This window comes from Neolamprologus multifasciatus, chromosome 6 (genome assembly GCF_963576455.1).
Source record: "Neolamprologus multifasciatus chromosome 6, fNeoMul1.2, whole genome shotgun sequence".
In the NCBI taxonomy this organism is placed as follows: Eukaryota; Metazoa; Chordata; class Actinopteri; order Cichliformes; family Cichlidae; genus Neolamprologus; species Neolamprologus multifasciatus.
The window spans coordinates 26,141,971-26,159,462 of record NC_140444.1 but is presented as its reverse complement, the minus strand read 5'-3'; the positions used below and the strand labels follow the sequence as shown (position 1 = coordinate 26,159,462).

The 17,492-nt window shown below is 39.6% G+C and overlaps 2 protein-coding genes across 16 annotated transcripts in view; one reads left to right on the top strand and one right to left on the bottom strand.

Moving 5' to 3' along the window:
* lrba (LPS-responsive vesicle trafficking, beach and anchor containing) overlaps positions 1-17,492 on the top strand; it is a 175,305-nt gene that overhangs the window by 21,014 nt on the left and 136,799 nt on the right. For all 15 annotated transcript variants that reach the window (XM_085161769.1, XM_085161780.1, XM_085161772.1 and 12 more), the window contains exons 2-16: positions 3,575-3,806; positions 5,060-5,160; positions 7,057-7,152; positions 8,878-8,999; positions 9,668-9,794; positions 10,487-10,606; positions 11,425-11,571; positions 12,953-13,150; positions 14,237-14,370; positions 14,896-15,004; positions 15,304-15,456; positions 15,737-15,905; positions 16,131-16,210; positions 16,550-16,612; positions 17,186-17,283. In XM_085161769.1, the coding sequence (XP_085017895.1) occupies positions 3,575-3,806; positions 5,060-5,160; positions 7,057-7,152; positions 8,878-8,999; positions 9,668-9,794; positions 10,487-10,606; positions 11,425-11,571; positions 12,953-13,150; positions 14,237-14,370; positions 14,896-15,004; positions 15,304-15,456; positions 15,737-15,905; positions 16,131-16,210; positions 16,550-16,612; positions 17,186-17,283 (1,949 nt within the window). The remainder of the gene's footprint in view (positions 1-3,574; positions 3,807-5,059; positions 5,161-7,056; positions 7,153-8,877; positions 9,000-9,667; positions 9,795-10,486; positions 10,607-11,424; positions 11,572-12,952; positions 13,151-14,236; positions 14,371-14,895; positions 15,005-15,303; positions 15,457-15,736; positions 15,906-16,130; positions 16,211-16,549; positions 16,613-17,185; positions 17,284-17,492) is intronic.
* Positions 1-17,492, bottom strand: part of fhip1aa (FHF complex subunit HOOK interacting protein 1Aa) — a 200,920-nt gene that overhangs the window by 74,974 nt on the left and 108,454 nt on the right. The gene's annotated exons all lie outside the window — the stretch shown is intronic.

Sequence of the window (17,492 nt, the reverse complement as noted above, 5' to 3'; positions counted from 1 at the left end):
TCTTTTAGCTGTTTGCCTGATGAAAGGTGTGAATAATCCATATGTGGTAAAAATTAGAGATGGACCGATCCGATATTACGTATCGGTATCGGTCCGATACTGACCCAAATTACTGGATCGGATATCGGAGAGAAATAAAAAATGTAATCCGATCCATTAAATATCAAAAAAGCACCTCACAAAACTTGCGACACGGCGTAACTCGGCTCATAACCGTAGCACGTCGGAGCAGTGTGGTCACGTGATAGAGCGGCTGTGTGTATTTGTAGCCTGCTAGCAAACATTTCATCTCCGAGGAAGTTATCTCAGAGAGAAGTAAAGCAAGTGTGTAAGTTCATCTCTGAATGTTTGTAAAGCATTCCCACGTTAAGCTTAACAACCGATATATGGAGCGACTGCCTCTTCTCTCTCTCTCTCTCTTTCTCCTGCTGCTACTTCAATCGTGAAACTGATCAATGATCAGCTGATCGGCTTTTCCGTTGCGAGTCCGTCTCTCGTCTTAGTTTTTGGCCCACTTTGCACCAGAAAGAGGAAACCAGCAGCTTAACAACAGCAGCACTATTAAGCTTGATAAGCTGTTGTTAGAATTACTTTTCTTTCTTATTCTCATTTAAAATATCTAGCTTTTAATTATTTAATAATTATCTGAATCTTACACCCAAAGTTTTAATCTGATGTAAAATGTATAGAAGTCCATTACTGTATATAGTAACTGTAAGTCTAATATACCCTAGTAAGCTGTAGTACTTTTTCCTTTGGGAACCATCTGTGCAGTCTGCAGTTCTGTTGAAGAAAGATGTTGAATCTATTTAATTATTCCTGAAAAATAATTTATTTCTGTGAATTTTATTCACCCTGCATCAAATTAAAGTTGATTACATTGATTAAGCATCATGAGGAAGAGGGTGGTTCCCTATTTTCTTTTGCTGGGAGTTTGCAACCCTATTAGTTAGGTTGCTTAATATTTCTGCTAAGTGCTCTTTAAAATACCAGAATAGGGAGGATGGAGTAGGTTTAACTTTATTAGATTGATCAGTGTTGCTGATCTATGAAATATTTTGGGTGCAGTGTGTTTTTTTTTTTTACATACATGTATAACAGAATAGCTTTAGTGTTGTTGTTGTTTTTTAACTTGAGTATGAACTTATACAAAAAGCAGCAAGATATTAAAAAAACAGTTTTATTGATTAAAAAACATACTATATCGGATTCATATCGGTATCGGCAGATATCCAAATTTATGATATCGGTATCGGTATCGGACATAAAAAAGTGGTATCGTGCCATCTCTAGTAAAAATATGTTGTTACCTTTATTTTATGTCTGTCCATGGACATAGTGAGCTAAAACTATCTCGAGGCTTTGAGACTTTTGAATGTAACTAATTAAAACTGAATGATAAAATTTGGTTTGTAGTGTTGATTTGTAAAAAAGGATAAATGTGTGATCACTCAATGAGTCTTCAGCCAAAGCGAGCTTAAGTTTAAGGCCATGGTTGTCTTTTTTTTTTTTTCTTTTTTTTTCGTGCAGCAACCAGTAAATGATGATGAATTGTGAGTCAGATGAGCGACTCCATCACTGATGTTCTGGTTTATGTTTTCTTTGTAAAATAATATTCATAGAAATATGATATATAGTGATAAAATAATTATTTTCTACAGTTTATTTATGTGTTAAAAGTTACAAGTGTTTTTTGACAAAAGCTAAATGTGGGCATGTCATATGTTTAGATCCAAAGTTGTTTGCATTTGCAATAGTTGTAAATTTTGGAACAATATGTTAGTACCAAAACATATTTTTTACATTATGTTTCATCTGAGGCTGTGTGCAAAGGGATGATAGGAAAAATGCATCGTGTATCTGATTCTGTCAAAAGGTAAAGGATATCATCCCAGGCTTAATGGTGACATAAAGAATAAATGGATTATATGTGAGGGGAGGGCAAAAGGACGATGGGAGAGCTGCATCTCAGCGCTATTATTTATTCCACATCTTTAAAGATATTGCAGCAGCAGCAGGGGCAGCTGTGTTACCCCTCCTCCTCTATCTTCTGCTCCGATACACATTTGCAGAGTAAATCTCCCCTCTCTCATTTTAATGGGACAGTTTCTGATCCCTGCACCAAATCACACTGTTTTCACACTGAGCTAGTCTAATGGTGGTACGGCAATCTTTTTGTTTTTGTCTAGTCACACCTCCTTGATTCTAAACATGACAGCCTTCCTCACATTATTAATTTGACACCCGTGTTGTTATTTTCTTTATCTTTTTCTATTAGGCGGGGTTCAATAATAAAAATGTCATCACAACTATTAAGGAGTGACAAATCATGACATTTATGGCTCATACATTTTTTCCCTGGACACAAAGAACATTATTTCTTTGCAATAAGACAAGCAATCTACCTCACCACCGCTTGAATAAGCGTTAGCTGGAGATCGCTGCTGAGGCTGACTAATACTGTAATTAGTTTCTTTCATGGAGAAAGGAATAGAGCTTGGGGTTGTGTGTTATGCTGTGTAGAAAGCTGTGCATATATGGCAGGATGTGGTTTATACGAATGCTATTGTTTCTCTTGAACTTGATCAGAACGGGAAATTAATCTCAGCCCAAGTTTGTGTCTGCCAGGCTATGTCGGATGCTGTTAGTATTTCAGGACCTCCTACAGGAATAGAAGACCTCTAAACATGCTTTTCACTCAAAGGGACATAATTTGCAGTTTGTAAAGTTAAACGCAACTATTTCTGACATTTTTAAACCCTTTAAAATGAGCTTTTGTCCAAGTTGGTTTTTATGTTTTTTGTTTTTTGTGCTGCAAAATGAGATGATCCGTGATGCCAAAACTGAGACTAAAACCTGCCATAAATGTTGCCGTAATACAGAGTACTCTGTTATTAGTCTGCGATTGAATGGGGTCAAGTTGGCAATCCTATGCAATCTGTTTCTAATAAATCATCAAAAATCACATATCTGTTGCTGTCTACATACATAAATCCTATTTTTACTCATGTGACTGAGCCCTTAGCTTGCTCTGAATTAGTAGGTAGTGTTATCAAGCCAACTGTGTCCAGTGTTGGATAGTTTTTTGGGTTGAGTTGATTTAAAGTAAGTTAACCCACCTAACATCAGCTCAGGATGATAGTGCATGAGGTGAGCCTCCTGTTCGTAGTATTCCCAGATTATTTGAATTTATTTCATAAAATGTCGAGTGTGTGTGTGTGTGTGTGTGTGTGTGTGTGTATTGATGCAGTATCACTATGATGCACAGACACACACCACAATGCTCTTAGCATTTTGGCATTTACAGAACCGAAGTTCATTAACAAACTATTACTAGGTCAATAGTTTTTGCTCTTGAATAATTGCAGAGTCAGGTTAGCTGTAGACACCACAGACTTACAGAGATTCTCTGTTGACCTTTAATCCTCTGGCGTCATCTCTAATGCCGGACTAATGATCTGTTTAGGAGTGTGGACCCACACTTAGGAATTTTTCTGTTGTCTTCTTATGAAAGAAAAGGAAGGAACTCTCTCCTCCTCATCCACCCTCACTTGTTTTTCTCTCTCTCTTCCAGCTGGTCGGCGGCCAGTTTGACCTGGAGATGAACTTCATCATCCAGGAACCAGAGAGCATTGTGTGCATGGTTGAGCTGTTGGACAAGTGTGAGCCCAACTGTCAGGCTGAGATCTGGAGCATCTTCACCGCCATCCTCAAGAAGAGTGTCCGCAACCTGCAGGCGTGCACTGAAGTGGGGCTCATTCAGCTTGTGCTCCAGCGTATATCCACCATTGACAGCATGATCGCAGGTGCTGAAAACAGTCCTTCATTCAAACAAGTCTTTGTCTTTCCATGAGTTTTTAAAGGTTAAAGGCAATTGGCTTGTGTAGCAGTTGCAGCATGCTGTTCATACATGCATACACTGGCATAATATGCTGAGTGAGGATTCAGTTGTCCTGCACAGCCTCCTTAAGTCTAAGTCTAATTTGTCTGATGCTCATCTGGAAATTAGTATGAACTAGTCCTGTAGTGTATGGTTCAGTGAACTTTTGCCAGCTAGAACAGCTCTGGCCTGGAGCATGTATGCAGTCAAGCAAGGGTGATATAGCCCAGTAGTAACTAGGCAGCTAAAAGTAATGATTATAATAACATTTACTTTAGTGTGAATGCAGTATTAGTTAAGTTAAAGAGATCTGCAATCCCCTTTACTAAAAACCAAAATGAAACAATGTAGTACAGAATTGAACAGCAAGACTTTAATATTATGTAGAAAACATCCTCCCAGATGTTACTGCCGTTCATCTTTATGCTGGAAGAAGTGAATCATATTAAACGGTTAACTTCCGTAAAATGCACACTAGTCTTATCTGTCACTAGGCTCATTATTAATAATGACTAATAAGAGACTGCACAGAAGCTGGGACTCTCCCGGAGCATCCTGTCTATTTTAGGTCTCCATTTTTAGTTAGCTGCTCGAAGCGTTCGCTACACTGTAATTCTTACTGTAATACTTCCAAAATAGCTAGGATGCTGTGTAAAATGTACAGTAAAACAGAATGCAATGAACCTCAAATCTAAGAAAACCATATTTTATTTAGAAGAGAACATGGATTGTTTAAACTCAGAAAATGTATCATGTTAAGACAAAAATGAGGTAATTTTGGAGTTGATGGCAGCAACATGTCTCAAAAAAGTTGGAACAAGGTCATGTTTACCACTGTGTAGCATCCTCTTTTCTTTTAACAGTAGTTTGTAAACGTGTGGGAACTCAGGAGTCTAGCTGCAGGACGTTTGGAAGAGGAATGCCTAATTCTTGTCTGATATAGAATTTAGTTCAACATCTTAGTCCAAACACTTGATAAGGTTTCTATGTCCTTTTGCGAATAACATGCGAGTGTGAGACTTGGAAATCACTGCATTTATTTATTTATTTATTACATTTTACACGTTTGCTGAACTGTTTTGGAAATAAGGTTGTATTATATCTTGTCAGCCTGTTTTTAACCCGCCATGTTTAACGCCTGTGTTTTTCTGTCCTCTTTGTGTACATGTGTCCTTGCAGACCTGCTGGTGGACATGCTGGGTGTACTTGCCAGCTACAGCATCACAGTTAAAGAGCTGAAGCTTTTCTTCAGCAAGTTGCAAGGGGAGCGAGGCCAGTGGGTGAGTCAGAGGCTCGCCACGGTGATCTGTCTTGGTTGTCTGGGGCCCGAATGAGCAATGTTCTAGCAACACCTAAACTGCTGCCATCCCACAGGCAATGCCCTCATCACACAGAAAATATAGATCACGTGAAACCAGATGACTCCTGTTCACTGGTCTTTGCACATCTAGATTATTGATATTAGCTGCTTCTTGAGAGTACACACACAGTCCAAATTTAGGTTGCTTTTTTTCACATCGTGACCGTGTGAGCCAACACACTTATTATTTAGTATTTACACAGTTGGAGAAGATTTTCTACAATAAATCCTGTCTGAGCAGCTGCACACAGGTATACCCACAATGAAATTAAGATTTATGATACATGTACAGAAGATAAGTTGCTTCATCCAGGGAGAATCAGTAGCACAGAAAGGATGACAGATGAAGCGAGGAAGAGAAGAAGAGTAACCCATTGATCACTGACACTAATCAAGTGAAGGAAATGGGCCAAGTTGATTTTATGCCTGTAAATTTCACCTCACACTTCCCCCTGTCAAGCAGCTTTTGCTACTGCTCCATTTTTTCTCTTTATGAATATCTGGAGCCGGATAGACCATGGGAGCTTGTGTTGTGCTAGTAAAACCTGACTTTCTTTTCTTTTCCTTTTGTAAAAACACTCAGTCATATTTGTATTTATACAACACAGACTATATTGCCAAAAGTATTCACTCGTCTCATGCGCACATGAACTTGAGTGAGGCAACATTCTTAATCCATAGGATTTAATATGATGTCGGTCCACCCTTTGCAGCTATAACAGCTTCAACTCTTCTCCGAGGGTTTTCCATGAGGTTTAAGAGGATTTATGGGAAATTCTGACTGTTCTTTTAGAAGTGCATTTGTGATGTCAGACACTTACTTTGGGCAGGAACACCAGCCTTGCAGTCTCAGCTCTTTTTTTTGTCCCAAAGGTGTTTTATCAGGTTGAGGTCAGGACTCTGTGCAAGTTCTTCCACACCAAACTCGCTCATCCATGTCTTTATGGGCATTGCTTTGTGCACTGTTGCGAAGTCATCTTGGTACAGAAGGGGTCATCCCCAAACTGGGAGTATGAAATTGTCCAAAATATCTTGGTATCCTGAAGCATTAAGAGTTCCTATCACTGGAACTAAGGGGCCGAGCCCAACTCCTGAAGAACACCCTCACAAAATAATCCCCTCCACAGAACTTTACACTTTGCACAATATAGTCAGACAAGTACCGTTCTCCTTTCAACCACCAAACCCAGATTCATCCACTGGATTGCAGAGACAGACAGAGAAGGCTGATTTGTCACTCCTCTAGAGTCCAGTGGCACCCTACTTTACACTGCTGCATCCGACACCTGGCACTCTGCATTGCTCTTGATGATGTAAGGTTTGGATTCAGCTGCTCGCCCATGGAAACCTATTCCATTAAGCTCTCTGCAGGCTGTTCTTGAGCTCATCTGAAGGCCACATGAAATTTGGAGGTCAGTAGTGATTGACTCTACAAGAAGTTGTCATTATCTGCACCTCAGCATCTGCTGACCCCACTCAGTGATTTTATGTGGCCTGCTACTTTGTGGCTGAGTTCCTGGGTTTGTAACACCTGAATTCAGTGATTTGGATGGGTGAGTGAATACTCTTAGCGATATATTGTATTTTAAATAGGCGTACTGTGCCGTGCACAGGGTTGAGAAAATATGAGGAAATCTCTCAGGATGTCAGTCTTTGCAGTTTTTGAGTTAGATTTAGAACAAGCAGAAGGAGCCTACATGTGTGAAGAGCAGGTTTAAAACCAGTGTGTGCATATTTGTGTGTGTATGCTTGTTTCAACATTGATAGTATATCAGCTGCCTTAAGTAACACCCATGTGTCTGTGTTTTCTCCTCAGCCTCGTCACGCAGTGAAGCTTTTGTCAGTGCTAAAGTACATGGCTCACAGGAGCGGCCCCGACTCCTTCTTCAGCTTTCCAGGAAAAAATGCAGCTGTGAGTGTATAATGCCACAACTGTAAACACAATACAGTTTGTAGTTTTGCCCGTGTGCACTATCAGTGGCTTTTATATGAAACTCTAAATTAATGATTAAAGATGTGAAATCATGAACCTAACTGAGGTAACCACAGATACAAGAGGAAAAAAAACAAGCAAAGCCTCTGAGGAGGAATATAATGCATGAGAAGTGTTCAAGTGAAATTTAGGAACAATGAGTGCACTCTACAATTTGTGAAAAATCCTTTTTTCCCACCACCATTGAGAAATATTTTACACCAATGTTGGGATGAAATGGAAAACAGGTGCTTTTTCACCTGTTTTCCATTAAGCCAACTGTTCGGTCTTGTGTGTAATTTTTCTCTTATTGACTGCATTACACATGCTTTTTATTTTTCATACTACTTATATTTTTTATATTATATATTTTCTGATCTGCTATTAAGCATCAGGCCCCTCCCAGGGCTCCAAAGCTAATTCATTCCTGCTAAATCTTGTGAAGTGTAGTAATGTTGGAGTATAATCTCATGCAGTTTGATGCTAGTACCATGCTTTCTGATGTTTGCATGAAACGCATTAATGAAGCAAAGGTTATGCATAGTGAGCTTTGAAATATTCAAATACCATTTGTAACTTGGCTCCACATTAGTTTAGTGGAAGTCTCCGCCTCCTCGTTTAGCTGTTGGTATCATGGAAAGGCAGGCTGCACAGTGGCTTATTTGTCTCTGCTTAACATCTTTTAGTAGGTTTTTATTTTAAAGATGACACATCATAACACACCCTTGGTGCATGTTACAGGATTATGGATTGTGACAGCTACAGAAAAATTAACAGACTTGAAAAAAGAAAAACCAAATCATGAACTGAATCTAGTCAGTTATCTGCCTAATTATTATAATCTACTTTAGCTGTGAGTGGCACTCTCCAGCTTTAGTTTCTATTACACTGAAATTTTACAAAAGCATTGTTTATAGAAGCATTGCTTTTTGCATCATTACCACATACATGAAAAATTGCATTGCTGTTTTTTTCCCCCCTCTTCCTGCCACAAGATATTTTGTGGCACGTCAATGCGATCACCTTGGGAGTTTTTTTTCTCTGTCATATTTGAATATGTCCCAGTTGCTCTTCGATTGATAATCACTACTAAACTTTGGAGCTAAATGCCTTATAATCAGTGTTTTTAAATACATGGACGCAGGCTAAAGGGCAAAAGGAGCATTAAAACATGAAGCTAAATGAACCTTTCATTATGTCTAATGCACATAGATGTGTTTAAATCTGTTCCTCAGTACTTCATTAGTCTACTCACACCTTTAACATACTGCATGTTTGTGTGTGGTTTCCTGTTTGTGTGTGTAACCATCTGCTGAGATGATGACACATGTACAGATGCAGCACGCCGCCTTGTGAGCTGTGGTTTCATTTTTTCCTTTTTCACCTAAATGCTGCTATTACGTGTCTGTGCTTTTCTACAGCGTGCTGTGTACAGTGCACATACCTCTGCTAATGAAACAGTAAGACAGGAATGCGATTTAGAGTAAATGTTTTCCAGCTGTTCTTCACTTTTGTTTTGTTTTTGTGGGGTTTCAGACTGAGCTACTGCACTACTGAACAGTGTTAGTTAATATTTAAAGGCTCATTTCATTCCACAGTTGGCCGGGATCCTACATCAGTGTCTGATGCTTTTTGTTTTTTCTTCTGTTTGTTTTCCCATAACAGGCAATAGCTCTGCCCCCCATAGCAAAATGGCCATATCAGAATGGGTTTACATTCCACACGTGGATCCGCATGGATCCACTCAACAACATCAATGTAGACAAAGACAAGCCTTACCTGTACTGGTAGGTACACAAGAATTTTCGAAACATTAAGGAGTGAACATGAACCTTTGCTCTTTGCCATTTAAATGTTAATTTTGTTTGAACGTGGCACAAATGGAACGCAGGAGTGCCAACTTCGCCTTTAGGACATAGTTTAGATACAAAGAAAACTGCACGAAAGGTGAGCGTGTCAATTTTCCCACCAAGATGATTTATTTTGAAACCCACTCCCTCCAGCCTCAAAGGTTGTTTTTCGTGTCTTCATACTTTGTTTAATCTCTGAGGAACAAGTAAAACAAACCCTCTGAACATTTTATTTTCAACCAGGGGTCTGCTTAAGCCGCTGTGAAAACGGTAAGCAAACCGGGCAGCCAACGAGCTGTTTGAGAGAATGCTTAATAAAAACTCCCCCCTTCAGTCTGATCCCTTTTAACAAGAGAGATATTCACTAAATCACATGAAGGGGCCCCATCTCTCTGGGACACTGAGAAGGATGGGAAGACTTAGCGAGGTTCAGAAATGATTGTTTTTTTATGCTTTAAAAATTCCCTTGAAAATTTTTTTTTTAATGTTTTTTTTAAACTGTAATTCACGTTGCCACTAAAAGGTACAGTAGTTAGTATGAAACTGTGCAGCATCATTTCCAAAGAAAAGTTACATGTTTGTATTTCCCCTTCGTTTTGTTTCAGTTTCCGTACCAGCAAAGGCATGGGTTACTCGGCACACTTTGTGGGCGGCTGTTTGATAGTGACCTCATTAAAATCGAAGGGGAAAGGATTCCAGCACTGTGTAAAGTATGACTTCAAACCGCAGAAGGTACGAAAGGAACGAAAACGAAGCTAAATACAGTGTTTTGTATCCAAATATTCAAACACATGAAAAGGCAAATCCTTGTAAATAGATCACAGAAATCATATGTCAGCACACACATAATCAGTCACATCCATACACCCAAATACACATGTGCACACACGATAAATCTAGCCCTTCCTTTAAAAATGAGCTGCCACATCTTACCTGACTCTGGGGAGAAGCAAAACTAGAAGATGGAGGAAGGAGGGCAATGGGAGAGAAGGATTATCCAGGGCTCTGTTCCTTCCATACAAAGCACGCATTGAAAACTGTTAGTTTCAGAAACCACGGTCTGCGAGCAATTTGAAAGTTTCTGGGTTTTTTGTTTTTTTCCCCCGGAGCATGAAGGAGTCATCTTACTTCACCAAACCCCAAGAGGACTCATTTTAGTTGATTTTTACATGGTTATAATGCTTGTTCTCTCACATAATAAACTATTTATTATTTCACTGGTTGCAAAGCTGAAGTAAAACTAGAAGCAAACATTAAGCAGAAGGTGGGATCATAGCTGAGGGCAGTGAGTCATGAAACATGACTGAATTACAGTGATAGAGGACACAGAGTACTGACTTGCTGATAACATGATGTGCGTGTGTGTGTTGGTCTGATTGATGCACTTCCATTGTGTGAAAGTGTGCTTGTTCTGGTTGTTGCAGTGGTACATGGTGACTCTAGTTCATATCTACAACCGCTGGAAAAACAGTGAAATTGCCTGCTTTGTGAACGGTGAACTGGCTTCCTTTGGAGACATTGCCTGGTTTGTCAACACCAGTGACGTAAGTAGCAACAGTTTAATAGTTTGTTTGTTTTTTCTCTTTTTCTCAAAAGCATGACAGGAGTTGGTGCTACTAACAGCTCCTGTAATATTTAATGTCTGCACAGATTCACAGAGAATTAAAGGAAGAGTGTGAGTTTTGGGGAGAAATGTTTTGCTTTTCATGTAGAAAATGCCTAAAATTTAGGCATTGATTGTAGCATGTGGGGGTTAGACATATAGGTGCTCTAACAGGTTTTCTGTTTAAATATCAGTTTTGTCACTCAAAACCAAACAAATAACGCCCCGACTATCTTGCCGGATTTTATGCACATCCACTCACAGTCCTTGCTTTCAGAGGGCTCTCCTTTCCCTCCATCTGTGAAGCATGGAAAATGCAGTGTGAAATGATTAAATGATGACCTTGTTCACTTCACACTTCAGAACTCTGTCACAGTCCACAGGATTGCTTTCTGTCATGCTGAGATAAAAGATTGTAACATTACATTATGTTTGGAATTATTGTGCCATCACAGTGTAATGTAATCCTGTAGATGTGGCAGAAAGCAAATTGGCTTCTTGAAGGAGACGTGATCTTATCATTCTTAATATTTCTGCTTTAAAGCTAGAGTTAACATCAGTGTGTATTTCCCTGCTGTTCTCTCTTGATTTTTTTTTTTCTTTCCCTTTTGGTTTTGTTTACCCACCCCCATCTGTCGTCACCCCTTATTTCCTTCCTCGCGTCATACCTCTTTTTTTTTTCTTCTTTTGTCTATTTTTGTTTTTTCCTTTTGGTGCTCCCGTAATTCCTTCCTCCCTTCCTGCTTCCTCCCTTTGCAGACATTTGACAAGTGTTTCCTGGGATCGTCTGAGACGGCAGATATCAACCGTGTGTTCTGCGGACAGATGGGGGCAGTGTACTTGTTTGGAGAAGCTCTCAGCGCTGCTCAGATCCTTGCTATCTATCAGCTGGGTCCGGGCTACCAGGTTGGAAAGCATGAAACTGTATTTTATTTACAGCAGAACATAGAACAGAATATCAAATGTTTAAACTGACACGTGTTACTACGGTATTTTTTTGAAAAATCTCAAAGTTTGGAGATGTGCAACTCTAGAGGAACATTTTTGCTACTAATTGTAAAAAGTTCAGTAACATGATTGGTTATAATAATGAGCATCTTAGAGGGGAAAAAATATATACTGGCATGACTTCTCTCCTTTGGTCAACATTTTAAACATTCGGGAATTAAGAAGGGCAGTTTTAGTACCTTTGCAGGTTGTTTACTTTACTTTCTTGGATACTATGACATCCCTGCGTCATGTTTTTCATTTCCTCATGTGTAAAATGTTTTCAGTTGGTGGCAGCTCTGCACTGGAGGCAACACCTGGAATCTTATTTTTGGAGCTATGCTTGCTTTTTAACTGCATAATGATAACAAGCTGGGTGGCCACAACAGGGCGCAACATCCATGGTTTCCAAGAAGAATTTCACATTTAGAAAAATCATCTAAGTCCATATTAAATGAACAGCAGTGGTGTTTTTGGATCATAGCCACTAATCATAGATGCTTACAGAGATTTCAATATATTATCAAAGCCCTTTAATGTGTTGTAATCTAAAAATACTTTGGTATACAAGTTAAGAAACATTCATTTATATTGATGAGCTAGTTACCTCTGGGAGGTTATGCTATTGGCAGGGGTTACACGCATCTGTCTGTAAACAAGATAGCTCGAAAAGATTTAAATAATAGTCTGATAAAATTTTATAGGGGTGTAGAGTGAGGTCATGTTAATAATTCATTACAGTTTGGCTTACATTCACTGAGGTCTTCAAGGTCAATGAAATAATTTATTGTTTGAAAATGGACTAAAGGCCTTAAAACTTATAAACAACGGTTCTTCCTATTATCCTCAGTGTGGTATGTGTTGCAGTATGCATGTATGTATAAAGATTTAAGATATGTCAAATGTACTACATGGACATAAAGTGTTATAATAATAACATAATGTTTTAAAAAGAAGAAAGAAGGTAGCTGAATGAATACAAACTACAGTATTGCTCCCTTAAAAGTAAGAGTAATTAGTTCATGCTCCAACAGGTCTGTTTTTAAGACTCCACAACTGGGATCAAATTAAAAATAGACATATAGTCTTTCAAAAGCAAGATTTCTCTGTTTAAACATGCAATGTCTTGTCTTTGAAGTATTGTTTAATTTGCAGATGATTGCATTGATTCAGTATTTGTAACGGGCCTTTTTGTTTGGTTACCAGGGTTGCAGAAAGACACTTAAGAGAACGATGCAGAGACTGTCTAATGTAATTTTTTACTAAACACTTTTTGCCCTTTCTTTGTCTTCTTGCTCAGGGCACATTTAAGTACAAGGCTGAGAGTGACTTGTTGTTCGCTGAGCATCATAAGACCTTACTGTATGACGGCAAGCTGTCTTCTAGTATTGCCTTCACTTACAATCCCCGAGCCACAGACGCCCAGCTCTGCCTCGAGTCCTCCCCGAAGGACAATGTCTCCATTTTCGTCCACTCACCCCATGCGCTCATGCTGCAGGTAATTACACCCTCACAGTTAACACTTAGTGCGTCTATCATATTAGAGCCATCCGCCCATTGGAGTTGGTATTTATAGCATTGCTTTAACCTTAAGCCACCATACAGCACCAACATTAAAGCAGTTTCACTGCCTAAATTCATTCAGCACCTGTACACCTGCTCCTTCCCTCCCGCTGTTCCATATGTACCACTCTTTACTCTGTCTTTCTTCCCACACAGTAATGAAAGTGGCCCAGTTGGCATCTTTTCATTTTAATAGCCTCATTAGGGCAGAGGAGCGAATGTGTTGAGCCAGCCAGACAGACTGCTGCAGCTGCTGAAAAATGCCATCCTGGTGCTCTAATTATAAAATTGGCTTTCTCTGGGAGATTTAGTTTGAAACTACATTTGAGTAGTTGTGCATTTTTCTTTTGTAGCTGTATATGGTGTTAGTGCATGGACATTTTCCAAATTCTGCCATAGTCATGTACGTACCCACAAATATGCTCAGAGAAATGTGCACCACACGTGTAAAACTGTTTCTTCAATCATGTTGAGTTTTCTCCTCTCGAGCGCTAATTGAGTTTTTCTCTCATGCCCCCTCATCAAAGAAAGTACTTTGTTTCCTCTGTGGGGGAGGCCTTTGCTGCCACATAAACATACGCTCCCTCCACCACACAAACACACTCGGTGTGAAATATGAATGAATGTGTGACCTATATTTGCAGCTTTGCTATTCCATGCTCAAAAATTCCAATCCTATAGAAGAAGGGGGAAAATTCTCACTTTTTTTCGGTTTGTTTTTCTCATCCATTAGTTGTCTACCCTCTCAAACACTGAGCAACATCCATATAAATTTGGGGGAAATATTATAAAACATTACAGTAAATAAGAGGAAATATCAAAACTATGGTTTGAGGTTAGGAGGTAAGCAGGCAGCAACAGTCAAAGATTCAAATGAGGGCTCTTAGGTTATGCTGTGGCAATAAAACCCCCCAAAGTAGTTACATATCCCTGTAATTATCAGAAGAAACGAACATCTGTGTGACCCTGTGCGATGCTGATTACATGTGTAACGTGGCTATATGTGTGTGTGTTTCTGTAGGATGTGAAAGCTGTGGTGACTCACTCAGTCCAGAGCGGCATACACTCTATCGGTGGTGTGCAGGTCCTCTTCCCACTGTTTGCACAGCTGGATTACTGCCAGCCTTCCAGCAACGAGCTGGACACCTCTGTCTGGTAACTCCACTTACGTGCACTACAATAGTAAGCCGAGCAGTGAATAATCAGGAGGCTTTTGTTCATTTGTCATTAAGACCACTCTGGTTGTAACACATATGGTGTTTTATTAGGGCTGTTACTTCAAGGGCTATGAAGCGTGCAGAGTAACAGTGAATCAATATTGTACTATTATTTCTTAACGACTCTAGAATTGAATGGTCTAAATAGTGTACGCTGCTTGTTAAATTAAAAGTTTACTCTCAGATTATTTTATCCTTACTAAATGTTTAGTTTAATACACGCGTTGCTTTGTTTATTACTTCTAAATTGCATTGTGGATGTTTTTGCAGTCCTCAAGGTGATGCTAGGTTGAAACTGTTACCCCAGCACAAAGGAGACACACAACCTCATTCAATCACATTTCCTGTATGATGTGTACTTGACAGTCTGGGCTTTGTCAGCAGCTTACATAGACTGTCACTGTCTGACTTGTAGTCTGTCCTTCTCTTTGTCACTGTTTGTCTTTCTGTCTGTGGCTCTTAGCTGCACTTTGCTGTCCTTTGTGATGGAACTCTTGAAGAACTCAGTGGCTATGCAAGAGCAGGTCTTGGCCTGCAAAGGCTTCCTCGTCATTGGCTATACTTTGGAAAAGGTGAGTAAACTGGCTTAACTGACAAGAAGACAGTTTTCGTGTCCTTGTAATGATCCCAGCACAGCTGTAACCCTAATATTAATTCATCTCCAATGCAAATACACTAACACAGGCACAGATTTACACTTACTATACTCTTCCTTTGGCTTTGCTTGGAAGTCACTCTTATGAGTCTGTTAGGCAGACTATTTCCCTTCATCACTTTGCCGTCTCTTTACTGTTGTACTTCCTATGGATTTCCCCCCCCCTTTCCTCCATTTGTGTCACTTTGTGCCTTCTTGTCTCTCTCTCTGCGCCAGTCTTCCAAGGTGCATGTGACGAGGCCCGTCCTGGACATTGTACTGGCCTTTTCCAGATACCTTAGCAACTTGCAGAATGGGATCTTGCTGCTCAAGCAGCTGTGTGACCACATTCTGTTCAACCCTGCCATCTGGATCCATGCCCCTGCCAAGGTAACACACAGGACTACATTATTTTTTGGTTACGTTTAAAAAGATGTAGAAATGAATTTGTACTGCACACAGATTTGCCCCTCTGTGCTTTTGCCCTAGTTCAAGGTTATCCCTCCACCTGTAACTGCCATTAAAACGAGAATGACTCAGTTAAACCCTTAGGAGCTTTCCAAGCATCCAGCTGCCTCTCAAAGGAACAAAAAGCAAGGACACAGTAAAACAGGACTCGACCCTGAGTGCATGCACATTTAAATATCATTCGCTTTTATAACCTGTGCAGGTGCAGTTGACACTCTACACCTACCTGGCAACAGAGTTCATCAGCACAGTGACCATTTACAACGCTGTTCGCAGAGTGGGCACTGTGCTTCAAATCATGCATACACTAAAATTCTACTACTGGGTTGTCAACCCTCAGGACCGCAGTGGAATCGTACCCAAAGGCCTAGGTGAGCCTACACACACAATGCAAAAATATGCAGCAATTACGACATAATCACACCCCTGATTAAACTTTCACATGCACATGTGCACAAAAACACACATTCACACATAGAAGCACACTCACACTGTATGCAAGTCCTTTCAAGTGATATAGAACTTTTGCAAAATAAAATGGATCATCTTGTATTTTCGTGCCTTTCTTTTGTTAACCACGCTCTTTGGGTTTTCAGAAGGTCCAAGGCCAAATCAGAAGGAGATACTCTCTTTGCGAGCCTTTCTGCTGCTGTTTGTCAAGCAGCTCATAATGAAGGTAAGCTCATGCCTCTTCCTTAGGCATGTGTTGTAACTCAGCATGCACTTCTCTTGTCCTTAGGATGATTAAAACCTTTAACCTTTGATCTGTCTGTTGGTAAATAAATGTATTATATTTGCTATATCTGACTTTTTTTTTCATTATATTGTAATGCATACATTACACTTGCCTATATATTTTATTACAGTATGTGGGATTTCGATATCATTAAAAGTTTCATCATTATAATGTGTGCTTTGCATTTTTAGGGTTTACGGGGTTAAAAATGTTGTTTTGTTAGTCACCTATTTTTCCAGTCTTGCGCTGTTAAAACAATCTGCGCATTTTGCATTTTAGGATCATGGAGTGAAGGAAGATGAGCTACAGAGTATCCTCAGCTACCTCCTAACCATGCATGAGGTAGGCATAGACCGGCAGAGAGAGAGACCTCACCACCAGATGGCAACACAGTACCGCTACACTGCATTTAGTGTGGCTCACCATGTGATATGGAGAGCATGAGCAAACACTTCCTGTTTCTAAACGCTGCATTACTGGTTCTTATTATTCTTCCAAGTCTGCCAGTTTGAGGTCCTGACAGAAGTGGGGTTGTTTACAGTGAAGTGATGCATAGCAAATGAATCATTCAGATCAGTCAGTAACGCAGTGAACCTAAATGGTGTTTACAGCACTGTCTGGAAAAGCCACCATCATGCAGCAGCCATACATTGCACAGCCTGTATGTTGTAATTCTTTAGTTCAGACGCTTGTGATGTATTCCATGTATTATTGCTGCTACTGCCACTGCTGTAAAAGGCAGAAATATAAATATCAATTAGTGACTAGACATATATTTGCTTTTAGCTTAGATTTAAATACACAGTTCACTGTAAGCCCCTCATAATTTAGACATCATTGATAAAGCTGGCTCGTTTCCCACTGTCCTTTTTTAATACTACAATAGCTTCAGTCTCCTTCCTTTATGTTCCTCAGGACGACAATCTCATGGATGTGCTGCAGCTGCTGGTCGCTCTCATGTCTGAGCATCCTGGATCCATGATTCAGGCCTTTGACCAGCGGAATGGGATTCGGTAAAGATCGACTTTTCTATCCATATTCATGAGCTCCTTTACAAACGGTGTGAATGGTTCCAGTTGAATTTCTTAGTTTCAGCCCTGTGCTTAAGAATACATAAGATATCAGAATTTAATATGCATGTATTCATTAAAAAAAAAGCTTTTAATGTATAAATATGTGTTTCTTTTTGTTAACGCTTAACTGTTTTCTGTTTTTCGTCCCA